The following is a 26,472-nucleotide window of genomic DNA, read 5'->3' as shown; positions in this document are numbered from 1 at the left end:
CTCCTCCCGTAATAATGTTCTCAGGACTAAGACTGTTCAAAACAGCCAGGAAAAACAGGTTGGTAGTGAGTGTTGGCTGTGTGTGTGTGTGTGTGTGTGTGTGTGTGTGTGTGTGTTCTCCTGCAGCCACAGTGTGCAGGTCGAGGCCGGCTGCAGCATTCCTCCCTGACAGCAGAATAACCGTGGAGAGATCTGACAGGAGCAGGACTGATCAGTCAGCCAACTCCCTCAGGTTACAAACATTCACCTATAGGCAGGAAACGCCTCCGTCCATCTGCGTGTTAAATGTTTTATTACTGCGCGTTAATGGCCAGAAAGAATATACTAATCAGTCAATCAATCAGTGCAGTCCCTCAGGTTAAGCCTAGAGGACATTTAAAAAATTGACTGAGAAGAGATGTGGCGTATGTTTAGGTCAGATTTTCTTTTTCTTGGATGATGTCGATTTTTTTTCCCCTTCAAAGTTGTGTAAAAGAAAAAGCTCATGTTCCAGATTATTTCTAATTTTTTGTTGGTAAATTAGACCTTTTTGGGCTTGTTTGTGAAAGTTGATTTCGCTGCTGACAAGACTGATCTCACTTACTGTACATACCATAGACGCACATATACAGTACTCACACCAGTCTCTGTTACTGTGTGCGCATGCTTGATTCTTCTGCATCACTGTCAGGTTGCATTGGTATCAGATATAAGTTACATCACCACAAGAACAGACATCCCCCCAAAATAGGCAGTATGGAGATGGGTTTAAATGCCTGTGAGGTTATCTGCATGTCTTTACATGTTTTCAAGTGATATCCAAAATATCAGGACCAACTCACATCAGTTAGAGAGGATTTGTGTTCCTCTGTTTTCATCTTTCCCTCTATGAGCTTCTGTCTGCTTCCTAACAGCCGATGAGGGAGTTCTTGTTCCAACCAACAGCAATTATCCTGAGAAACTCACTCGCATCACACTTCACATGAACACAGAGACGCAGTTTCGAGGCAGAGACGCCGATGACTACAGGGACGTTTTTGTGATCATACAAACAAGAGTGATGAAAGAGTGACATCGTTGAGAGACAGACAGACGGAGGGAGCAGCGTCTCTGCAAGAAGAAACACTTGTCTGTCTCTAAACAGCAGACGGATTTAGCTGCAAACAAGTGCAAGAAATCATAGCAGTCCATACAAAGACAAAGGGCACACTGCTTTGTCACAAAAATGCATGGCCTTCTGTAGATGTGACTGAACTTCTTCTGATATCTGCTTTGCTGGGTCATATTTAGTGGTTCCACTATTTCCATTGAGTCAAAAACTTGGTAATTCACTGTGTATCGATCCCTCAAAGCACTCGTAGAAATGTAAACATGGCAAACTCCGACTCTTATTCTTTAAATAATTTAAAGAACTGGTCGATCGATAAGCCGCTGTGTTTGTCTTATGTGAAAGAAAATGTAATACATCTGTGTTTTGGACTGTCGGCCGGTCAAAAGGAGCAACTTGAAGACGTCACCTTGGAAAATACTTGTTAGTTGCAGCCCTAGTTTTATTTTTTAGTTCAAGTGTCCATCACCAATACTCAGAGTCAAAAGTGGTGAGTTTTCTTAAGTTACTTTCCCAAATGGGGTTCAGTTTATAGCAACATGTAGAGGAAATACAGCTTCATTAAATATCAATCCTCTCAGGACCGCATGTCAGCACAAAACGTAGTAAATGAGTTTTTGAAATTTTCTCTTGATCAGCTAAACAACAAACCTAAACGTGTCGGCTGCACTAGCTGCAGCCATGGAGTTTGTGCTGTTTCTGCTTCCGCCAGATACTGTAAGAATACAAAGTGTTTTTCTTTTTTTTAATCCGACGTTATAGTGAATTTGAGCCGTGTGTGAGTTGTTGACTGATCGTGTTGCTTGTGAAATAGCTGAATGTGTCACAGCCCCTCATGTTTCTTATCTATGGTTTAGCTCATTCCAAGGTGTGCTGCTTGTGGCGTCGGCTAATCTTATCAGTCAACAGCAGTCATGCAGCTGCAAGCAACGAGAACCCCTGTCAATAACTTTAAAATGCTGCGTGTGTGTTGAGCTCCACCCTGTGTTTAACAGCGTGCAGCTGGTCAGTTTCGTCAGATTTAGCCATTAATGACAGGGGAGCTTGCATGTGTGTGCTCATTATGTGGTTTTCTGCTATACGGCCACGTTAAAGCACAGTTTAAATCAGTGCACAAGGTATATTAAACAGCAGGTATCCATAGCAACAAGACTGATGCTTAACTCAACTGGTGAGCGTCTGCTAACCATGATTTAATCTGACAACAAATAAGTCTGTGGTTCTTTTCCTGGTGGCCGCGGTATAAACACAGTAATGCGCTCTGAGGTGTTGTATTGTCAGAAAATAAGACATTTTTTGATGTTGTGGCTCAGCTGTGGACCTCAGTAGTTTGTAGCCGTGCTCTAGGGATGTCTTTAGGGTGTAGCAGCAGAGATCTTAAGGCGCTGAATGCTTTATGGTAAGTGCTGACTCCGTGTGATGTACTAAAGCTCTGGCTACATGCAGAGCCGGGCTGGCGGTGTCCGTCTAAAGTTGGGTTGGTATTTTCATCATCCACACTTTGTGCTCCTCAGAAATGCTCCACCTCTCTTTTTCTGGCCTCCTCTTCACTAGCAAGATGTTCTGCACGCTCTATGTTAGAGCTGCAACGATTAGGCTACTCGATTATTGGCTCGAAAGAACATTTTGATAATTGATAAATCATTTATTGTGATTTTTCAAGCGAAAATGTCAAACGTCTGCTGGTTCCAGCTTCTTAAATGTGAGGATTTGCTGCTTTTCTTTGCCGTTTATGACAGTAAATGAAGCGTCTTTGGGTTTTAGACTGTTGGTTGGACAAAAGAAGCAATTTGAAGGCGTCATCTGGGAAACTGTGATGAGCATTTTTCACATTTCTTTGACATTTTATAGACTAAACGATGAATTGTGACAGTAATCGACAGGTTGATCATTAGCTGCAGCCCTGGTCTATTTTACTCTTTGTGTCAGTGATGTTTTTTGAAGTATTGCTGACTTGTGTTGTGATGATAAGCTAATAACATGTTGTCATTTTTACAAAATGCTGTTGTGCAAATTAATGATTCCAAGCAAATTGTCATTAGAAACAAATAAAATGTTTTGCAGATGTGCATAGTTCTGTCTGATGTAATGCACAACAGTGGAACATGTGTATTGTAATGAGTGCTGGTGTTGGAAAACTCACTTTAAGAGCATTATAATGTCGATTTCAGCCATGTTGCGCAGCTCTGGGTGGAATATTGTCACATTTAAGACATTTGGCCTGAGTCGTCCTGAAGGACTCTGTGTCTGTAGGGTTACACCAGTGAGAGAAAGGAGGGAGTAATTTGCCACAAGCTTGTTACAACACACACACACACACACCCTGCTGAGTCATCAGTCTGTACTTGGGAAGACGCAAACACACACACATCCATTCATACACACTCGGTTTGGTGCGCTCATCTTAAGTGGGTTAAGATCCTATTTAGCCAGCTGTCAAGCCGCCTGCAGAAACACACACACACACACACACACACACACACACACACACACACACACACACACACACACACACAGGCAGCTGTTTACAATGACATCATAGCTGAGAGCAGCTTTTTTTTTTTAACTTCTTTGCTTTCAGACTTTTAGTTCCCCAAATCCGTCCAACCAGCCGTCTTTCCCTCCTCTCCCGTGATCCCGTCATCGATCCTGTATTTCCATCGCTCTCGTCCCCCCCCCCCCTGTCATTTCTATGCACTTATGGAGCTTAGCAGAGGAATGTGTTTGTGTTTCGCTGATTATTCAGTCCTCCTGTCATCAAACACACACACACACTGAAAGAGTGACAGAGAGATAAGTGGATATTGAGTTAACAGTCAACATTAATAACAGTTATGACATATAGGTTACACACACACACACACATATATATATGTGTATATATACAGTTTAAGGTTTCATCACAGGTTATGGCCTTCCTGTGGTCATGGGTTGTGAGCAGAGAGTTTTGCCTTCTTGAATTTGTCGCATTTGTGACATTCAGAGGCTCGATGTGGTGAAAACATCCAGTATTTGACTTATTTCAAGCATTTTTAAGCTTTCTCTTCTGGCATGGAATACGTAACTTCGCTGGCTTCATCCGTCTTTTATAACTGATAGCATTCTGGTGATTCCTCAGATTTATTTGGGAGGGTCCTGACCCCCAGGTTGGGAACCACCGATGTATTTTTGACACACGCTGTAGCTGAAAACAGACATGTACAAAGGAGCTTCTCTCCTCTCGGTGCTGGCCAGCACCAGACACTGTGACACCAGTCCCTGCTAACACACATGCTAATCTCAACACTCGTCCACGCTGTCAGGAAACCGGCTATTGTTTGGAGACTTCACAGGAGAACAAAGTAAACTTTAACACAACATGTCTCTGGTGCTGCTTATGAAACTATTGCATGACAGTAATTATGATCCAAGCATTGAGAAAACTTATCTGGATTATCACTTGAGCCAAATTATGACCTACTTAACAGCTGACATATTGATGATGTCATCAGGGAGATGTTTTGCAGAAATATTTGTTCATACGTCCTCGTTCATTCACTTATTTATGATATTTTCTATCAGCCAGTGACTTTACGAGGCTCCGTGTGTGCTGAGGGCAGTGGCTGGGCAGTCTGTGGATCTTAGTGAACGTATGCAAACACACAAACAGTCACGTAGTTCATGTTTTAACTTTGTTTCTTGTTTCTATGAATGTCTTTGTTTGATGTCAGCACAAAATGTGTGTGTGTGTGTTTCTAAAGAAAGCACTTTGTGGCGTCAGACCTGCTCTCTATTGTACGAATCGGGCATTTCCTGGTCAACAGGAGGAAGGGTGGGGGATTCGAGCCATACACAGGTGTGTGTGTGTGTGTGTGTGTGTGTGTGTGTGTGTGTGTGTGTGTGTGTGTGTGTGTGTGTGTGTGTGTGTGTGTGTGTGTGTGTGTCTTTCAGACGGGAAAGAACACAGGAAGAACTGTGATCACTATTACAGAGAAGTCTTGTACACAAAAATAGACACATTTTATTTGTCTGCATCTGTGAGCGTGCGAGACTTTTTAGTTCAATTAATAGTTTGGAATGAGATATATTTTCTTGAAACTTTTAAATTCAGTTTTGTGGTATCTTGACCAACAGACAGACCTCCCACATACATTAACAGTTTGTTTGTCATCCACATTTTATCTACAGAGACATATTTGACTTTCTGAAGATGAGGTTTGGTTTTGCACGGTGTCCTGCAGCACCATGTGGTGTGTGTGCTGCTACCTTATGCATCTAATCAGTGTGTAAAACTGATGCTGTGATAAATAAAGCAGCTGAAATGTTTAACTGTAGATTTAAACCAACTTCTGTATACGCTGATATATACCTGTGATAGGCCACATGGGCTGTAGTTGCAGCCCTAACAGACATTACATCCCACCATCTAGCCCAACTCGATATGTCTTGTGACCACTTCATAATAAAAGCCATACAAGTTGTCTTTACTGGAAGACTTGTATTGTGAAAAAGAGCTACAAGTACAGATGTTATGTTATTTAAGTTAACAGCATGCTAACAGTGCTTGTTTGCTTGTTTTCTTTAAACTCTGCTTTTCTGCTTTTAGGCAGGTGAAAGCAGCACTCTGGTAGCTTGTTGTTTTGTTTCCTAATGGCTGCTGGAAGCCTAAAACACTGGACAGTTTCTGGGAAGGATGTGCAAATCTTCCCAAATGGGAAGCTGCAACCACAGAAGTTTTGCTATTGACCGAATAATGGACTAATTGTTTCAGCTCGAAACGATTTAATTTATATTTTTGTAGAAAAAGTATGTTTTCTTGGATACTAACTGCAAAAACAGTCTACTACAAAATGACGCACTGTCTACAATGATGTACCACTGTTTATTATTGTATGTTGTGTGGAAGTGGGACGCAGCATTTCCCTTACTGTTAACATGCCCTTAAGCAAGGCGTTGAACTGGAAACGAATCTAATGGAGTCTGAAAATAACAGCAGGCTGTGGTTGGCTGCAGCTTGTAGCTGCCAATGTATGGAAATGTGAAGCAGGGTGCTGATGAAGAGCATTGCAATCACGCCCCCTGGTGGATGCTTTTTGTGGATGCACCCTTTCACCTGCAGAGAGTTTAATTAGTAGCTAAACAACATCAGTGAAGAAGCCATCTTTATTGTTTCTCCTCTCTCCTTCCTCTGTTGCTCGGACCTGGGAGTTCATGAGTTTCTCTGAAAATACTTTGTCCTGTGAGATATTTCAGTTATCCAAGGAGGTTGCTTGTAATGAGAAGAAACAAGTGAATAAAAGTAGATTTTAATGTTTCAATTGATGCCACATTGAAGTCTGTAGGCCATGTAGAAGAGGAGTAATTATTTCTCGAAATTTAGTGAAGCATTGTCGTGTTTGTGATTAAAACAATGTAAATATGTTACCCGTTGTCTTCTCTTTCTTTCCCTCCAGCTCGGTGTACGATGGTCAGGAACATGGCCTCTTCATGGAGAAGCTGGACGTGCGGATCAGGAACCACGACAGAGAGATCGAGAAGATGTGTAACCATCACTTCCAGGGGTTCGTCGACTCCATCACAGAGCTGCTGAAAGTACGAGGGGAGGCGCAGAAACTGAAGGTGAGGAGGGACGGGGAGCAAAGGACGTAAAGATGGAGGAATGTTCCAAGATAGAGATAACTAATGTTTAAGGACAGAAACTGGAGGTAAAAATAGACTCTTTTAATTCTTTCTCTCATTGGTTCGTTGTTTTTCTCTCTCAGAGTCAGGTGACCGAGACCAACAGGCGTCTTCAGGATGATGGCAAAGAGGTGAGTTGACAGGTTCACTGTCCAGTCACTTGTTTCTGGACACGTCTTACCTGATACTGTTTTCTTCACCTTTTCAGCTTATCGGCTCTATGGAGGAGCTGCAACAGTGTCGAGTGCAACAGAGAAACATCGCCACCACCATCGACAAACTGACGCACTGCCTGCCGGGTAACGCACACTAGATATGAGCATGAGGTGCACGGTGTGGAATACTTCAATTGTGTTGTGTTGTGAATCAAATGAACCGTCTGTTGCTTCGCCTCTCTTTGCTTCCCCCAGTCCTGGAGATGTACAGCAGACTTCAGGAGCAGATGAGGGCCAAAAGGTACGCTACTGATTCTGTTTCTCCGGTTACATTTTTCCTAAATTCACACGCCTTTAGTTTGAGTATCAAAATCTTGGGTATTTAGAGGATGTTTTCTGCAAATAAAGATTTATACGTTTTGATTTTGATTCGGGACCCACACTCCTGGACAGGAAGTGGACTCTCTTTGAGTTGTTCAGAGTGGAACGCAGTGCCGGTTCTAGTTTAAGACATGAAGAGATGTTACTTTACAAAGCAGTGTAAAAATGGAGAATGAGCTGATGAGAGGGATGGAGAATTCTCAGGAAGCAGCAGGCTAAATGGGAAATGTAGTTCAATTTGGGAGTAGCAAAAGTTAAGCTTCTTATTATGAGCTACCACATGTCTGATGAATATACACTGATGTTTAAACGTGCTTTCCACACTGCAGCCTCCTTTTTAATATGCATTTGAATATTATTTGACCATTTTTATCATTGATTCCTAACTGCCTGCCACTAGATGGAGCAAGAGCGCTTGGAATGGGGACACACATTTCTTCACTCTGTGTCGTTTTTCCCCTCCCTGCCCTTGGCCTGACCTGTAGACAGAAGTCTGGTTGGTCATAAATTTGTCGTTTGTTTGCGTGTTTTTCTGCTTCTCTCTGTCCTGCGGCTGCCGGCCTCGCAGAGAGCAGGCAGAGGTCAGCCAATAACGAGTGCTCCTGGAGAGGAAAAGTGTGTGTGAGAGAGATGCAGTGGAGTGAAGTCTTTGGGGGATATTGTATTGCCAAAGATCCCTGAGGTGTATCTGAGTGTATTTATTTCTCTGTGTGTGTGTACTTTGTGTGTTTCTGCTTGCTTTTAGTCATGCATCTGACAGCCAGGACATTGTTTTATTGCTGTGTTTGTTAGTGTTTCCGCGCTTAACCAGAGATTTAACGGATTTAATCGGCATCTGCACAGTCAGGAAGGCTGGCAGCAAACTCAAAATAAAACTTGCCATTGGACGAGTTTAATCTTAACCTGAAGTTTGAATGAAGTTCATAAGAAATCAACTGACTGTATGATTGGATGAATACATGAAGGGGACCTTTTCTAATGCTTGTGTGTATGTACGTGTGTGTGTGTGTGTGTGTTAGGTACTACCCGGCGCTGCGGACGTTGGAGCAGCTGGAGCACACGTGTCTTCCCAGGGCGGGTCAGTACAGGTTCTGCTCCATTATGGCGGAAAACATCCCAAAACTGAGGACGCAGATCCGGGACACGGCCATGACGCAGCTGAGAGACTTCCTGGAGAGCATCCGGAAACACTCGGACAAGATAGGAGAGACGGCCATCAAACAGGTACACGGACACTCACAGACGTTCACTCGCAGACACGCTGTCGGCTGATGTGTTGTTAAGCGTACGCTAGTGAATTAGCTTTGCACTCCTGTAACATTTTCTCTGCATTTATGTTTGTGTGTGTATTTGCTGATAAGGACTGCACAGTGTTACTGGCTCTCAAACTACAGTTGTTTTTTGTTCTCATCACGTCTTTCTTCCTCTGTCTGTTAATCAGAAGCAGCCTCTGTGTGTGTGTGTGTGTGTGTGTGTGTGTCTTGCTCTGTGGTTCCACTGCCAGTAAACAAGCATGTAGGCGCTGCAGGAGACGCCATGGCTTGTCAGTGAACATGCACACACACATGCAGAGACCCTGCTTTTCAGCACATACCTCATTGTTTTTCTGTTTTCCAAGGCCAAGGAAGTTACATGTGAGTGTTTGTGTGTGTTTTTGTGTTCTCTTGTGGCATCCATAGCTCAAAGTGAGACCTCTTGTTTATTTGTGTGCCTCCATTATTTGGGGAATGGGATGGGAATGAGGACGGAGCAGCTAACCCTGACCCTAACCTTAACCAACCTAACCAATGGAGGCGACGAGTACTAGCCAATCAGAGACAGAGTTCATAAGTGTCCCGGGACTTGGTGCAAATCAGGTGGGGAAAAAAAAAAGTGTGTGTCACATTATTAGGCTCCCAGCAGTGGCATGTCATCAACATAGGGAAGATAATGCATAATTTTACAGGTAACAACAGATAACTGTTTCCAGCCCAAACTGTTGACCAGTTTTAAAAAAGCAAACTGAACAAAAGAAAGAGTATTGTAGGGTCTAGTGACTGTAGATTTATTTCTTTCTTTTGTCCTCTAGATGTCACTAGAGGATAATTTCTCACTCTTGATCCTCTGGTCGACCAGGGATAGAGGTCCTCTTGCAAGCAGCAAACTCACCCATTCATTTCAGCCAGAGAAACATGATCTATGCAGATGCTTCCCTGCGGGTCACAAGGGGTCACTGAATGGTTTGATGAGCATGAAAATGATGTGAACAGACTGAACAGCTGGGAGATTTTGGAACGACTTGTTAGATGGCGTGTTCATCCCTCTGGTAGAGATCCCGAAACTTGGAGAATTTGTCGCAAATCTGTGTATTAAAACATTAGTTTTTACTCCCAGCAAGGAGGTAATAGTGATCCAATTGAAGCTATGATGACAGAGTCTTTTCTCTGAGAGTCAGAAACACTTTAAAGTGCAGTAAATGCTGAGAAATCTGTCTTCAGATCACCCTCATTCACAGCACAAGTAGTCCCCCTCGTATGACTCCACATCCACACACTCTGAACCCCTCGGTGACCCTTAGGTGGGGGGTCCTGGGACCGCAATTTGAGAATCATTGGCATAGAAAATCCACTTGCAGTCACTGAAGAAGCTAACCGCTAACTCCTCTAACCACTAATTACAAGGGAGATTATGGAAACCCCAGTGGTCCAGCAGTCCTGATACTGATACGGGGATTATGTTGTTGTATCAAATGTTTGGCTCAGAGCGCTCACACTCAATCAGAAGCCTTGTAAATGTGTGTGTGTGTGTGTGTGGATGATGTGGACGAACAAATTAGAAGTTGTTCTTCTTTCCTTTCTTTCTTTGTCCCTCCTTCTCCCTTTTTTTCTGTCTCTCCATCTCTTTCTCTCTCAGACAGTGTGTCTCTCTGGTGTGCTCTGTTCCAAATTAGCTCAAACTCTCTGTACCCAGCCGTCGTTACAGCTCCCTCGACCAAGGATGTGAAAATAAATAGATCTGGGGGAGGAGGAGGAGGGGATGGAGGGAGGAGACGGAGGAGAGCACAGGGCTTACAATGGAGCTATTGTCTGCTGCCACATGCCCATAGAAGAGGAGGAGGAAGAGGGATGAGGGAGGAAGATGGGTGGAGAAGAAAAAAACGAAAAGAGGGGGAGAAGGATGAGGATTGAAAGTGGGAAGAGAAGGAAAAAGGGAAGAGGAGGGGAAGAGGAAGAGTTGGAGAAAGAAGAGGACAACAGGAAAAAGGAGGATCAAGATGGATAAAATGATGAACGCAGAGGAAAGAGGGAGGGAAAGGGGGATGAAAGTAGATGGATAGGGAGGTAGAGGATGAGAGGATGGAAAGAGAGAGGAAATGAGGACAATGAAGGAAGAAGTGGAAAGGGGGAAGTCAGGAGTAAGGATATTAAGGTAAAGCGGTGGACTGGGGAAATTAAAAGTGGAGGTGAAGAAGAGGATCAAGGAAACAAATGAGGGAAAGAAGATGAGTGGGGGAAGGGGAGAAAAGGGAGAGGTGTGGAAGAGAAGAAAATGAGTGAGGAAGAGGTGGAAGAACAAGGAAAAGGCCAAAGAAAGTTGATGAGCAAGAAGAGGTAAAGATGAAGGAGTAAAGGGAAAGGAGCAGGCGAGAGGAGGAAGAGGGGTCAGAAAAGACGTTCTCTAATGTGAGAATTTGCTTTTTTCTTGGTCTCAAATGAAAGTAAATAGAATATTTTTGGGTTTTCCAGCGTTTGTTGGGCAAAATGAGACATTTAATAACGCCACCTTGTGCTCTAGGATATTGTGACGGACGTTGTTGCCGCCTTTGTCCCGTTGCGGGGGCCCATTCCTGGCAGATTGTTTGCAACGTGAATATCCTACCTTTTACTTGCCGATCGTTAAGATGGGAGGAAACAATTTGTCGATGTGATTGTGAAGTCTGCCCTCATAACATCAAGTAAACCTTCGTGCGTCTGCTAAGCCTTCAAACTCATGATTGTATTACTCAAACTGGCTTTCCTGGATCGTATTTCATGGTATCGCGGTGGCCACGGGAAGCTCTCCGAGGAGGAGGAGAAGAAGAAAGTCAAAGACGGGGAGGGATGAAATCATTGAGGGAGAGGAGGAGAAGAAGGGTGGGACAAGATACAGAAGAAGGATTAAAAAAACCCAGAATCCTCTCCAAAATGTCTTTGTCATTCTTTTATGTCATTAGTCACCCCCGCCCCCCAAGATGTCCGTCTCCGTCTTCCTCTCTCTTCCACTCTTTCCATCTCATCTTTCCATCTACTTCCCTCCCTCCCTCTTTTCTTTGATTCACTTTCAGCAGAGGACGAGTTCAGAGCTTCTGCTGTGTATTCGGTAGTTTTACGCACACACACTAATGGGAAACAGATTGTTGGGCTTGTGAAGTGGAAGAAGATTGATTACCTGTATCTAGTTACTGAACACACACATGCGTGCGCATGCGGCGAGGGTGGCGGAGGGCACTCGCTGGGTCGGTGTATTGAACCATCACAGGGAAAACCAAAATAGACTGTTATGGGTCGTTGTGTCAGTCACTCTGCGTGTGTGTTGTCTGCCGAATAATGCTCCACAGTTCACTGCCATCGGACACCATTATTTCTGGGTCGGGGTCTGCCTGCCAAAAAGTGATCTATAGTAGGGATGCCCCAGTCAGCTTTATGTCCCCGATCCTGATCCGAGTCATTTAATGTGGAGTATTTTTCTACACAGAGCGCTACATAATACAGCTGTGCAGTGTACTCTGAGTACACCTCAGATACCGTACTTGTCCTTTGGTACAGATACCAAAACCGTACCTTTTTCAATACTTCTACAAAGCCTTTTTTAGTTGTTTCTTCTCAAACATATCAGTGTTTAATAATGTCTGAACTCAAAGCATCTGCACAAGACTAAAGTCTAAAATTGGCAATTTTGCCAGATGTCTCGAGTGAGATCAGGAAATGATTGAACGAAGATATAGCATGTGAATTAGTGAGCTTTAGAGGTGCTGGTGGGCACTGTTTCCAGTCTTTATGCTAAGCTAAGCTAATCGGCTGCTGGCCGTACCTTCATATTTAATGGACAGATATGAGAGTGGTATCAATCTCATCTCATCTGACTCTGCAAGAAAGTGAATCAGCGTATGTCCCAAAGTGTCAAATTGTTACTTGAAGAAAATGTAATCTGCGTTTCTTAAGATATTGTATTTAGTGTTTATAGTGTTTTGTGTAATATCTGTTCAGAGAGCCCCTCCTCATCCTCAGCAGGAACAAAATACTGAGTTCGAAGGCAGCAAATAGTACGATTCTGTTTTAATCCGACAGTACGTCCACTTATATCGCTGTCAGTGTGGATGTCCTGTATTGAAACGTTTTGTCAGCTGTGGGAAGTACCTTGGTTTGTCTCTTTTTTTTGAATTGGTGGCCTTGGAGGTTGTTTTGGAAAACATCATACTGCCGGCAGATATTACTTTTGTTGGTAATGTTAATTACATTTATCGAAACAAGAGTTCTTCCAGAAAACACTGCAAATAGTCGTCACTGTCACTACACGAACCTCCATTTCCTTTTCAGAGAATGGCGTGGACGCCTGTTTTTCACAAATTGCTGCAACTTTCCCACAATAAACAGCCAGTTTAAACCACTTGTCAACAAATAGATCACTTCATCTTTGCTCTTTCACTTGCAATTTCTGTCAATTTCCGCGCTCAGGCCGCAAATGCACACAGAAGACTGCAAATCTCCTTGAAGTTTGTCAGCGAAAGCCATGCAGCACATATTTAACTCGGGGCTGCTTGTGGTGTTGCCACAGTGTAATATCAGACAATTTAAAAAATATTTAGTGTCATTTTGCACTAAATGGATTACAGTGTGGCTGTGATTCTGGTCCTCATCCCCAGCAGTTTGTTCTCGCTTCCTCTCGGGCGGTTTGCATCCTTGTGCCTCCTCCATTTCCATCTTCTTTTCTCCTCCCGTCCTTCTCCTCTTCACCACCTTTCCCTTACTGTTTTCTCCTCCTCCTCCTCTTCGTCCTGTGTGTCATTCTCCATCCACTTCTTTTTTCCCATGTCTTCCTCCTCTACTCTGCCGGTTTTCCTATGGGATTGTGCGTAAGAGGTGACGCACATTCCCGCACTTGAGCTTCAAGTGCCACCCCGAATGCCACCCCCCGAAGAGAAACGCAACAAAAGGTTAAAAGGTTCCTATTTGCAACAGAAGTTGGTATTGTGTGATTGGTAAGAATGAATGGTGGTGTGAGTGTGTATACAGTATGCCTGTGAAGAATACTAAAAAGCCGAATTCGACCGCTAAGTGGATGTTACTGACGTAGGTGCTGAGGTGCGCATCTGCCGCATAGGAAAGATGCTTTTCTTTATCATTCACTCCCTCTCTCACGTCTTTGAGATCTAATTATGTTGATTTGTATGTGGAGAGAAAGAAAACGACCATTTGACGGATTAGAAAGGAATGCCATGCAGAGAAAGAAGTGTCAAAACAACTTGACAACTACTTTTGAGTTCTTGTTTTGTGTGAAGTTTCTCAGAGATGATTCCGTCGTTCTGTCGGTGTTTTACTTCTTGCATCATTTTGGTGATTTGAGTCTAGAAGAATCAGGGAACACCTCGGTTTGTTGATATTGTGTATAGTTGACCCGTAAAAATAAAACAAAACAATTTTTAGAGATCGTTTGTTGCCTGTTCTTCTTTTCTGAACAGATAGGGTGCAGCTTGGCACGTTTCTGTGTCCCCACTCGCTTCCCTTAGCCTTCTATGCAGACCAATGAGACTTTCCACAGATTTTGTTTGTACTTATTGTCTTATATGACTCATTATTCTTCTGTGTGTGTGTGTGTGTGTGTGTGTGTGTGTGCGTGCTGCTATATGTGGGCATTAGATCAAAGATGGCATTGTATTTTTCCAACATCACTGATATTGTGTTCTTCCGGGTTTGTGCGTATCCACCCTCCCATGAACACCAGTTTTTCTCATTATCGTTGTCATTAAAGGCGCAAATCGAGGCGCTTGAAGTCTCTGACGCATTAATTGACGTCCTTATCGACAGATTTAAGCGCACGGGGTAGCCTACGTGCTGGCGCCGGCGAGCAGAGGAAGCCGCGGCATTCTCGAAGATTTTCAAAAGGACCTGAGGCCGGTCTGGGTGTGGATGGAAAGATGCACTCAGCTTAGATCTGAGAGGGTTTTCCCACAGAAATATTCTGGTGGCCAAGCTGTGAATGAGCGTCCGAAAGAGTTAGTGGCGTTTGATGAAGAAATCCAAGAAATCGACATATTCACGTTTGGATATTAGCGGTCGTGTTAAAATGTACAACAATAGAGGTGATACTTTCCTGCTAAAGAACTCGGAGGTTGGCTCGGTCATCTCCATTAGAAACGTGACTCTGTTTTCATTTTGTGTTGGATACGAGCTTCCATTAATTTCTAACCAAAACTTCCTGTTTGATTTATTTTTATTTTTAGCATTCCTGCTCCAACACGGCCGCAGAGGGAGCAGAATGCATCATTTCCCACAATACTCGGTTTTCCCCAAATATTGACATAGACAGGACGCGGCCTGCTTCAGATATTACAATGCACATCGCATTGTTCTGTGGAAAATCTTTCCATTTGGACTGCATTTCCATTTCCCTCTGTTTCAGCCCCACCTTCTTTTATGTCACTTTATTTTGGGAAACTGCACTGATTGCATTACCCAAACGTATGCTCCATATGAATACATATGTTTTGAGTCTTTTCTTCTTCTTTGTCATTTTCTGATAAAATTCAATGAAATTAAGGTTTTGACGAGCAGAAGCACAGATCAAACATGGAAGCTGTCTCCGCTCTCAAGTCCTCAGCGCTTTGTTTTCGGTTTCATTGACTCTTCATCCTTCCTGTTCTTCCCTTCCTGTCTTGCTATTTTCCCTCTGGTGTATTCTTAGGTGCCTGAATCACTTTTGTAGGTCATTTCCACAGGTATTTTCATGGGACAAGGAGTGGCAGGTTTTACTTAAAGGTCTCAACCAGTGACCTCGTTGCACCGTCCGCAATTTCTTAGCTTTCTTAGCGTGAATGTGGCAAATGAGAGCCATTATTGCTCACGTTCCAAAGAAGATGCACATATAAAAAACCTATAAAGTGTAATTGTAGCACATGTCAGGACACCTACAGTGGAGTCTGATTGCAGACGGCGTATCATTGTTATCAGTAAACATCTGGTTTTGGTGTCGGACCTTAAAAATCAAAGAGCTTCGACTGCTCTGAAGTTGCGCCAAAAGCTAAATGCAAGAAGTTCCACTTCCTCTTCTGTGGCTTTTGAAAAGTGTTCTGGGAAATGTAGGAAAAAACTGAAGTGGACGCAAACAAACAACACAAAGCTGAGTTTGACCGGGTTTGCCTTCCTGATGTGTATTTCTGTGTTGTGCTTCAGGCCCAGCTGCAGCGCTCGTTGGACAGCTCCGTCTCCACGCAGCCAAGGGCCCTGATTGGCCGACGCAGCAGAAAGGAGGCGGCGGCGGTCGGGACGGACAGCGACGGACAGGGCGGCAGTCCGGTGTCTGAACAGGACTCTGGCATTCTGGATGTGGAGGACGAAGAGGAAGATGATGAAGTGAGAAAACGGCAACAATACAAACAAACACATGAAAGTATTGAAGCTGCACGTGACCTTCTAGTTGTCTGACTTCACCTCATATGAAGAAAGTTAAAGGACTTAAAGTCCTTTAAGGAAAGCATCAATCTCCAACATGAATCTATGATAACAGATAATCGCTGCCGATTGCAGCGGTCCTGATCCAGCCTTCGATGGGTCCCCCCCCCCCCCCACATGGCGGCTTGGCTGAATCCACTTTAGAGCCTGATAATCCTCTAGTGTGGCCTCAGCTTTGCTTGCTCTTTGTTGTTTCCCCATTTTCCTTTTCTTTTCTTTCATCTCCATCTTTCATCATCAAGGTCAATAACGTGGACAGGGATAAGACATTTACATCATAACAGATGCCGTGGAGCAGAGAGGACTGCAGTTAGTTAGTAGGTTTAGGTTCATTGTCTTGCTCAAGGGACAACATGTGGCTAAGCTAAGCTCGCTGCTGAAACATTAAAGAACCATGACCCTTTAGTCCACCTTGTTGTCCACCATACTGTATTGTCCATTAAATGATCTTACAGTGTGATTAGCACACAGTTACACCAGTTTGAGGAACAGTAGGTTGTTTAAGTACGTCAGTAACATGTTTACAGACTCTTCAAAAGATTTACTTGTAGAATTTCTGTCATCGTAACAAAATGGACACAAAGCATTTCGGCACTGAACTCTTCAAGCCCTCCCCCGCGGGATCAAACCTCCTTTTTGCAGCCCTTGTTGTTCACACTCAAGGAAAGCAAAGTACAATGAAGTTGAAGAGAATAGAGCTGAACTTGTCACCCCCCGCGCTACCATTCAGTTTTAAGGTCCCTGTCGTCCCCTTGGCTTATTTACGTCCTGTAAACTTGACTCAACCTTCTTCATGGGAAGACCTTGGCTCGAACAAAGGCCTGACCCCACGGTCGCCAGGGTTACGACCGCGTTGGCGCCGATGGTTGGCATCACCGCAGCCATCGGCGTCCCGTCTCCTCACGCCATCCCCGTCCTGCCATGTCTTTCCCTTTCCTCCCCTTCCCTTCATTTACAGTCGTCCCCCGTGTCTCCGTATCCTCTTTTTCTTCCTTTGTTCTTTTCTTACCTTCACTGCTTTCTCTCTTCCCTTCTTTCTCCTCTGAGCCCCTCGTCTCTTCTGTGCTTTCCCTGTTTTTCGCTCTTTCACTTACTTTCCTCTCTTTTGCTTGTCTCTCCTCTGTTCTCTTGCCCACATGTTTTAACTGTCTCCATCTTCCCTCGCTTTCTTTTCACCTTATATTTTATTATTGTGCAATTCCATTCTTTAAACTACATGTACCTGCTCTGTCTTTTTCTCTTTCCATCATCATCCCTTCAGCTCTTAATCTTCCTCTCCCTCCACCCCTCCTCTTCCTCCACCTCTGTCTTTAAGTGGTACGACTCTTTGTTTGTTCATATTGTTTCAGGACTGTGTGTGTGTGTGTGTGTGTGTGTGTGTGTGTGTGTGTGTGTGTGTGTGTGTGTGTGTGTGTGTGTGTGTGTGTGTGTGTGTGTGTGTGTGTGTGTGTGTGTGTGTGTGTGTGTGTGTGTGTGTGTGTGTGTGTGTGTGCGGTTACATCAAAGCTGGCATTGTGCTACGCATCCAATGATTTTTACAGAAAGCAAACTTTCCAGAGGGCAAGAGGGCACATGGTTTTTTGCTTTGTGTGTGTGTGTGTGTGTGTTTAAAATGGGTAAATTGCCACTGTGTTGTTCTCCGGAAGACAGAGGATGTGGGTAGAGAGGAAGGAGTGGAATGTGTGATGGTTAGAAGGGATAGATGGAAAGAAAAAGAGGTATGAACGGCTGGTGACACTGTCAGAAGACTTTCAGACAAAATAATGAAGTGCTGCAGAGAACTTTGCCTTTCTCTCTCTCTCTCTCTGTGTTTCTATGTCTCTCTGTCAATTACAGTAAAGTTCAATAGGCAGTGACATTTGTTTAAATATTACAAGGTGGCTTTACCATGATATACAGCACATGGAATGACGCAGCTGCTTGGTGACCACACAAATAAAGTGAGGAAAATATCAGACAAAGAAAGAAAATTCTGTGTGTTTTAAATAAACATGAACGAAAACAAATCTGACTTTCTGACAAGCGCTTCTACATTCATGTCAGTTTGAATAAGATGTTCTTTTTCAAATCTTTCTCCTCTCCTGTTTCACAAACACAGAATCAGTTTCTTTCTTTGTCTAATTACTGTTTGCTTTCTCAATTATTCTTCAATTTTGCTTTTATTTGCATGTAGATACAAAACATAAAGGAAAATAGTGGATAAAGACAGCAATAACAATACAAATGTTACTGTATGTATGAAAAAGATTATGAACAGCGAAGGAGCGTGTACGTCCAGTCTGATGGTACAAATTGTTTCCCTCTGTAGGTCCCAGGAGCTCATGACTTGGTGGACTTCTCTCCGGTTTACCGCTGTCTGCACATCTACACTGTGCTGGTGAGTCCATCCTCTTCCTCTTTCTTACCTCCGTAACTTTCATCTCTGTTCGTCCATCCGCTGACGATTCATTCCTGTTATAAACCACCTCTAATATGCCCCCCCCCCCACCGTGCACACAACTGCTAACTTAAGTAACAGTGGTGTGTGTTGCAAATTTAACTTTTTTCCAAGTTTAATTTTCTTTCCATTTTGCTCTGTGTAGGTGGACAATATACAACGTGATAGAACTCAATGAAACTTTATTGTCATTATAGTGTGTGTAAAACTAGTAAAACCAAATGGAAGGATAATGTAGGATAAGCGGAGTATTGAACAATAAGTTTTCTTTCATGGTAAATATCATTTTGTTATGTGATGTCAATATATATTGTGTTACGGTGCATTTTCTGTTGCTAGATAAAGTATTAGTAGACCTCATACGACCAGAGATATTAAAGGGGTCGTTACCTGAAACGTTCCTGCGCCTCATGGTGTACAGCGTGACGTCATAACGCCACAATATGTGCATGTATTATATATGATGCTGTAAGATGAGGCCTCCGGCTCGAGCCTGGCTTCACTCCAACCAGCCTGCTGCAGTGTGTGTGTGTGTGTGTGTCTCATCTCAGTTAGAGCGAAAGCGACATGGGTGGAGGTGTTGACTGGGCCATGACTGGGTTAGTTGCACATTTGGGGTCTCTCTCTCTATGTGTGTGTGTGTGTGTGTGCCTGCAGGCCTGTAGGGGCTGTGACCGGGCCAACACAGCCAGAAGGTCGGCTGTTTCTGTTCAGTTTGTGTGTGTGTGTTTGTGTTTGTGTGTGTGTGTCTGGGGGGCTCTCTGGCAGGGGGACAGGAAGTGCATGAACTTTGACAGGAAGGAGAAAATGAACGATGGAGGGAGGGAGCAAAAAAAAGGGAGAGTGAGGTTAGAGAAAGGGTAAAGGGGGCGCGATGATGGAAGGAGCGGAAGAGTTGGAGAGTGGAGGGTAAAGGGAAGGGCGAGCGAGGTTTAATGTTAGAGGAGGAAGAGAGATGAGGGAAGAAAAGAGAGGTCAAAAAGCTTTAGAGGGGTGAGAACAGGGAACATTTTGTGGTAGCGGGTGAGGGAGGGGGGCTGAAAAAGAGAGGAGAAAGAAATGACAGCGCATTTCAGGCAGCCTTTAATGTTAGCATCGTGTCATGTTGGGATGTTTCGGGATGTTTAAGGAGCTCCGACATTTTAATGACTGGCAGCTTCTCACAGTGGTTCCCAACCTGTTTCGCTTTTGACCCCTTAAAGGCGCCCTGTGGGGTTTTCATATAAACAAACAAAAGTTATGTTTACATTCAGTGTGACTCACCGAATTGCATTGTGTGTATCCATAAGCACTAACAAATGTGTTGAATGTAAACAAAACGGGGACCCACTCATGTAAAAATGGCTCCAAACCTGATTCCTTCATTTGAATAATTGTCACCTGAAGAGGTAAAACTGCAGTAATTCAGAAAGAACCCAGGACTGTGAACCCAAGAACCCAAAGTGACCCATTAGTTTCATCTTGTGACCCCCAGGTTGGGAACAACTGGGTTAAAAGCGTTGAGCAAATGTGGACAAAGCTGGCAGCGAAGGAGGCGACTGAGTCTCAGCAGTATTAATGTATTATAATGCCATTTGATGTATTTACATTAATGAATTACCTCTCTATGTATCTCTGTCCCTGTGGGGTAGTTTTTATTGTTTGTTGCAGAGGCGCCTGAATTGAAATTGCCCATCAATGCATAAGGATTCACAGGAAACGAGGCCTGCATGTGCTCCAGCCTTGTTGTTTTTAAATCAATCTGATATTAATATCAGCCTCATTTTACGGATCACTCTCCAACTGTCGTATCTGAACTGCACGTGGTAGTGACATGAAGAGGGGAGGAAGAGGAGGGAGGGTAAAGGTCAGCGGAGGTGTACAGGAAGGAGAGAGGAGAGAGTGAATCGGCTACAGAGCGATAAGGAGAGAGGGAGGTCACGGGGAGGTTAGAGGGGCAAAAACAGGAAGACGAGGGTGAAAACACAACACAGAGGGAGAGAGATTAGAGAAAGGGGTGAGGGAGAGGAGAGGGGAGGAAGAAAAGGAAAGAGGAGGAAGGTCGATGGGAAAAGAGAGAAAGAATGAAGGATGAGAGATGGAGGAGGAGGAGGAGGAGGGAAAGGAGTGTTTTCTGTCTCAGGAAGGTGTTGAAAGGTCTGACCTATTCACCTCTGAGGTCAGCCTCGCTCGCTCGTGTCTCTCTACCTCACTCTCTCTCTTTCTCACACACACACACACACACACACACACACACACACACACACACACACACACACACACACACTCTTAATTGTGTTAATCTGTTTCTTCACTCCTATTTTAAGCATTGTTCTTTTTTGGATTAAAACATGAAATGAGTTGGGTTTTTTGGAAAAGGACGCACACACACACACACACACACACACACACACACACACACACACACACACTGCTGAAGCTGTTTTATCCATTAAAGTGGTGTCGCAGCAGTTTGAATGACAGGCCATTGGGCAGAGACGTGGATTTACCATTAGAAAAGAAAACCAGAATGTCCAGCACCGTTTGCTGTACTGGGCAGGGGGATGGACTGGAAAATCATGAACACACACACACACAGGTTGATTGTTAAATGAGAATGACTTGTACTCACACAGGCACGCGCATGTAACAGCTTCATTTATTTTTCTAGTAAACCTGGATGTGGAATCCCATTTGCAATCAAGACCACCACTTTCTCCACATGTTCTTCTTTTTTCTTCTCCATCCATCCTCCTCTCTTTCTTCTCTCTGCCTCCATCTCTCCGTCTCTTTTCCATGTTTAAAGTCCATGATTTTCCAGCCGTAGTCGAGCAGCGTCGAGGCCCCGAACAATACTCCTTTGTTAGACTCGCACGCGTACTGCATGTTGAGAAATGTGGACAGAGTTGTGATCAATGTAAACACGGGCCTGAAGTCCAACACACTGAGCAGAGGAAAGCAGCAGCCGGTCCATCTGACTGGTCAGACTGGGAGCTCTGATCTGTACCAGACCAGGACACCTCAGACACTCTTTTTAACAGCAGCACTTAAAAGGGCAAAATCAGTGGATTCGCTCGAGGAGGCGAAGTAAACCTGTTGACCAGTGACAGAGCTGACCTTTGAGGGAACGGAGAGTCCAAAATGGAGGAAGCCATCGTAGGTTATTTTCCGCGTTGCAACGTCCACTTTTAACAAACCTCAGTTAGACAGTTATGAGTCCTAATAATTAACAGCGTGAACTTATTGTCCTGTTAGCGACCATGCTAATTAGCTTGCTAACTGACAGTTACCATGAACACCAACCTGAGAACAAAATGCCAGGGGAAGCTATTGTGACTGAGAAGTGTTTAGAGATTAGCTCTGCAGCTGTAGTAGCCTTTTGACCGTATTTATATATATTTATATCTGTTTTATCGTGTTTTTTTCTGATCTTTTGTGTCTTTACATGCTTACTTTTCTGTGTCTTTCATTGAGTTTTATCTCTTTGTCTATTTTACCTTCCGTCTTTTATCTCCTGCTTTGTTTATTTCTTACGGTTTCTTTATTTCTATAAGTTTTTTCCATTTGTTTCCTTCTCTCTCTCTTCTCTCTTTGTATCTCTCTAATCAACTTTTCAATTTGATTAACGTTATACTTCTTCAAATATCTCTTCTTTTGTTTCCATCCTGCTCTGTTTTTCCCCTTTATTTTTTTTTTATGTTTTTCTTTCTCTGTATCACTTTGCCTCCACTGTTTATTTAGCATTGCGGAAGACACACACACACACACACACACACACACACACACACACACACACACACACACACACACACACACACACACACACACAACCTCAGCCCTGTACTTCACCTCTGTGCTCTCTCTCAGGGAGAGCGAGCACTGTATAATGACGAGTTCATGGCCACTTGAAGCCGCTGGTTTGTTGAATACTCATTGTTCAGCTGAGGGTCAAACTGGGAATTAAAGAATTAAAGAACACGGTTTTGTCACCTCGCAACATCAAACTAAACGTAGTTCCAAAATATCTGGATTACGACCAGTGAGATTCACATTTCTACCGTCCGCTTTATTGTTTTGTTTGTAACTTTGTGATGTGCTTTCCATGGACATTGTTCAGCCAAGGGTCAGATTAAAGAAATGAAGTTGTGCTTCAATACAAAACTTTCCCCTCTAGATCTTTATATTCATTCTACTGTGTTTGAAAAGTCATTAGGTCAGATTCTCCTACTTAATGAAGTCTATCGCCCAAAACACACACACACACACACATAAATAAATAAATTGGGACTGTGTGACTGACAGTGTGTTTCTGGTTTCTGGTCTTGGTTAAATGGCACTAAAGCACAGTCTTTATTAAAACACAAAGATGTGTTTGTTCTTATATCTCACTACCTCCTATCATAGTGATAGCAGGTATTGGTCTCCACACACATGTACATATAATGTCACTACCAGAGCCCGGTGGTCAGCAGCGTAGATATACGTGTGCTGGTGGTGGTCTGGTCAGTAGGCAAGGGGTCGTGTTATCTGCCCAGTCCTGGGCTCTTATCTCTGAGCTCACCAAGCACTGTGGGCCCTGGTCTGGTTCCTAGATAGGCCACAAGTTTCTCACACACAGCAGAGAGAGAGAGGGAGAGATAAGAGAGAGAGCTTCTGTGTAATGGAAGGAAAAGATACAACGTGGTCAAGTTTAGATAGCTGATTCTGGGTTTCTGGTTCTATCTGACCAGTGACGCCATCAGAGACACGTCCTCTATCGCGGTCTCTAACATGACCTTATCCCGGCTTTCCCGTCCTTCAGTGGTTTTAACCTTTGGTTTTATACCTCATTAAATTCATCCTCCAGCTAAAATCAATAACGGCCGCAAACAACTCTAAACATTTGGCTGCGTAGCTTCACTGTTTGGACCACGTGTTTTCCAGTTTAGCTGAAGGAGCATGAAGTGGTAATCCTGACAGCTGAAAAGATATTACATGAAAATATGGGACACAGATTTAAACCAATCAGGCTTTGGCTTGTCCTTCCCATGAAATGGTATCTCCTGGCTCTTTCTTAAAAAGTCACTGAAATCATTTGAGGATTTATTGATTATTTAAACAATTTAAACCGAGGAAAGAGGTAAAAAAATAATAGAAAATGGGAGGCAAATCTAACCTTTTACTGCCATTACAGTTTCAGAATATTCTGTAGTTGTTTTTAGTTTTGTTTCAACACTTGAAACTGGGTTTTCTGTTCCAGGTACTGCTGTAAGGCTGTTAACAAGACAAACACTAAATACCTTGTATCCCATTCTTCCATTCTTACCTGTAATTTGTGTTTTAGGGTTTGCGTGATGTGTTTGAGAACTACTACAGAAAGCAGAGGAGGAAACAGGCTCGCCTTGTGCTGCAGCCCCACTCTAACATGGTATGACCCTGCACCGTCACTCTGTGTGTTTGTGTATGTCCACACACTCCTAACTACACCTGTCCTTCCCCTGCACACACACTCCCCTCTCCCACTCACACACACACACACACACTCCTTAATACATCACGCGTGTTAACTACTGTTATCATCATATTGAACAAATGGAAAATGAGTCCAAAACAATCAAACTTTATCATTTTCTGATGTAAATTGGATTTCTGTTCATTTGAGTTTGATACATTCTGTTCATCATGCAAGTTAAGTACTACCTTTGCCGTTGGTCTCTCCCTTTCTCCCCATCACTCTCTTTCCTCTATATTTGTTTGTTCTTTCTTTTACATTTCCAGCATGAAACTCTGGAGGGATACAGGCGGTACTTCAATCAGATTGTTGGGTAAGTCCGTCCATCCGTCCAAGGGGATGATCATTCCAGAACCTGCCTGAGAATTATCACGTTTTTAAGTTTTCTTCGGTCCCAAAGTAATCCAGTGACAGTTGTTTGTACATCGACGGGCGCACTGCAAACAGGAACTGCTAATAGCTAATTCGGCTACTTAGTCCACATCAACATTTATACTTCCTGTCCATGTCCCCTAAAGCCCCCAAATTATGGGAACGGTAGCTCTAAAACCTGATTAGCCTGACTATCCCCCAAATGGAAGTAAGACAAAGAGTAATAATAGGAGGTACATAATAATAATAATAATAATGTCTGAATCTGCTGATTAAGATCTGAAGGTATTAGGAGACACTTGATTTCACTGCTTTCTAAACAGATTCATGTTTGTTTATGGATGGATGTTCCTATTGGTTCACATCCCTTCTCTCCAGAAGTTCATCCGTCCAATCCACGGACGTATCCATCCTTAAATCCTCACGTCATCCCTTTACCCACCTCTCCGTCTATCCATCCATCCATCTATCTATCCATCCATTGTAAGCCTTCTGTGTAACTTGGCAGAAGATGGAGTGAGAAACTTCAAGTGAAAGCAAACATTCGGCATTTAGCGACACCTCATTTCATTTCATTTGAGTGACTTCTGACATCTTTTCATCTCTCCTTCCCTCCGACGGTTTTTTTCCGTCCTTTTTCGCCTCTCTCTTCCCACACTCACCCTTCCCCTCCTTATACTTTTCCTCTCATCCATCACTCCATCCACTTCTCTCCATTGCATTCACACATGTGTACACACACACACACACACACACACACACTCTCACACACCCACAGTGGTGACGATTGATAGAGTGTGTGTGATGGTGGTTGGCTTATTGCTGTTATTCCTTCTGTCTGTCTGACTGTAGCAGACACTTCTATAAACACTGCCAAGGCTGGACACTAACACACACACACACACACACACACACACACACACACACACACTGCTCTGTTATTCCCATTTGAAGTTTTGTGCCATCCCGTGTCTCTCATCCATTGCTGTTTCTCTACCATTTCAGTCACCCCTTCATCCATTCTTCTCCTCATTTCCCATCCATCCATCCGTCCAACCGATCATCCTTTCATCTGCAGCAGTCGTTCAGTCATTTAATCCTCCTTTTATTCTCAGTAACAACTGGACAGCCAGGGGATGAGAGTTGTTAATGTTGTTAAAAAGAGCAGAAATGGTTTTAAAGTTACGGTTTCATACAACCTGGGCCTAATTTTGATCATTCCTATCAGTAATAACAACATGGTTCTCACCAATCTTTAATGTCTTCAGGTCCTTCGGATATTTTGCCTTGACCACTGTTGTATTTATCCATCTTTCCACTGGCAGGTTTCCCTCCTGCCTTAAACATGCAGTAGTCCATCCATTTCTCAAGACACCCAACACGACCCTCTAGATTTGAATCATTTTAGACCCATCTCCAAACTACAGTTTATATCACAAGTTTTAGAAAAACTGTTATCCTCAAATTTGACTTCTTTCATGAATAAACACGTCACAGCGCTGAAACTGTCCTCCTTAAAGTAACCAGTGATCTTTTACTGGTGCAGGTGATGGTTCAGTGCCAGTTTGACTTGCTCTTAGCTCAGCTCAGGACTTCCTTGCTACAGTGAAGCTGGTTTAAATTGTACTTGTCAAACTATAATAAGGGAAATAGAAGTTGCTGTATAACACAAAACAGGAAGGGGGCACTGTTCTCACAGAGCAAATGGAAATAAGGTAAAAGGTTAAATATTTATACTCTTCAGTAAAGAGTAGTCTAACCATGCACAGGGGGGCCACAAAGTCGACCACAGTGTGGCTCGTTGTGGTCTGGCGAGGCTCCGTGGGCATTGGGTTTGAGTGAGACACGTTGTCCGAGATTTGATCCACTTCACACAGAAGGCAGCATGACAACATGACATGTGATTGACGAGTGCGGTCCGTTGCCGAGACATCAACAGCTTTTTACGCTTGATTGGATGAACGCACCTCATTGGCAAATGATTTTCAAACTGGGTAATCGTGCTGGAAAAGTTGTCAGAATTCAATAAAACTATCCACTGAAATAAGTGTTGGAGCCACACAGTTGCAGAATTATACTTGTCAGGTTTCCATCTAACTGTAGTGCTAATCTTAACAGGATTTCCAGAAAATCAGCAAAAGAAAAAGCGGATTAAGACGCATTTCCATCCACTTTTATAAAGATATAAGATAAACAGCTGGTGGCTCTAATTCTCCCGTCTGGTG

General features: G+C 43.4%; 1 protein-coding gene across 2 annotated transcripts in view; it reads left to right on the top strand.

Annotated features, from left to right (window-relative positions):
• The window catches only part of exoc6b (exocyst complex component 6B), a 74,390-nt gene that overhangs the window by 2,458 nt on the left and 45,460 nt on the right, over positions 1 to 26,472 (top strand). For both annotated transcript variants that reach the window (XM_070929584.1, XM_070929583.1), the window contains exons 2-10: positions 6,520 to 6,685; positions 6,829 to 6,876; positions 6,954 to 7,044; positions 7,156 to 7,201; positions 8,301 to 8,505; positions 15,690 to 15,869; positions 18,277 to 18,345; positions 23,708 to 23,791; positions 24,142 to 24,188. In XM_070929584.1, coding sequence (XP_070785685.1) covers positions 6,520 to 6,685; positions 6,829 to 6,876; positions 6,954 to 7,044; positions 7,156 to 7,201; positions 8,301 to 8,505; positions 15,690 to 15,869; positions 18,277 to 18,345; positions 23,708 to 23,791; positions 24,142 to 24,188 — 936 coding nt within the window. The remainder of the gene's footprint in view (positions 1 to 6,519; positions 6,686 to 6,828; positions 6,877 to 6,953; positions 7,045 to 7,155; positions 7,202 to 8,300; positions 8,506 to 15,689; positions 15,870 to 18,276; positions 18,346 to 23,707; positions 23,792 to 24,141; positions 24,189 to 26,472) is intronic.

The sequence above is a fragment of the Enoplosus armatus genome, chromosome 23, assembly GCF_043641665.1.
Source record: "Enoplosus armatus isolate fEnoArm2 chromosome 23, fEnoArm2.hap1, whole genome shotgun sequence".
Lineage (NCBI taxonomy): Eukaryota > Metazoa > Chordata > Actinopteri > Centrarchiformes > Enoplosidae > Enoplosus > Enoplosus armatus.
This window is presented reverse-complemented; position numbering and strand designations above follow the sequence as displayed.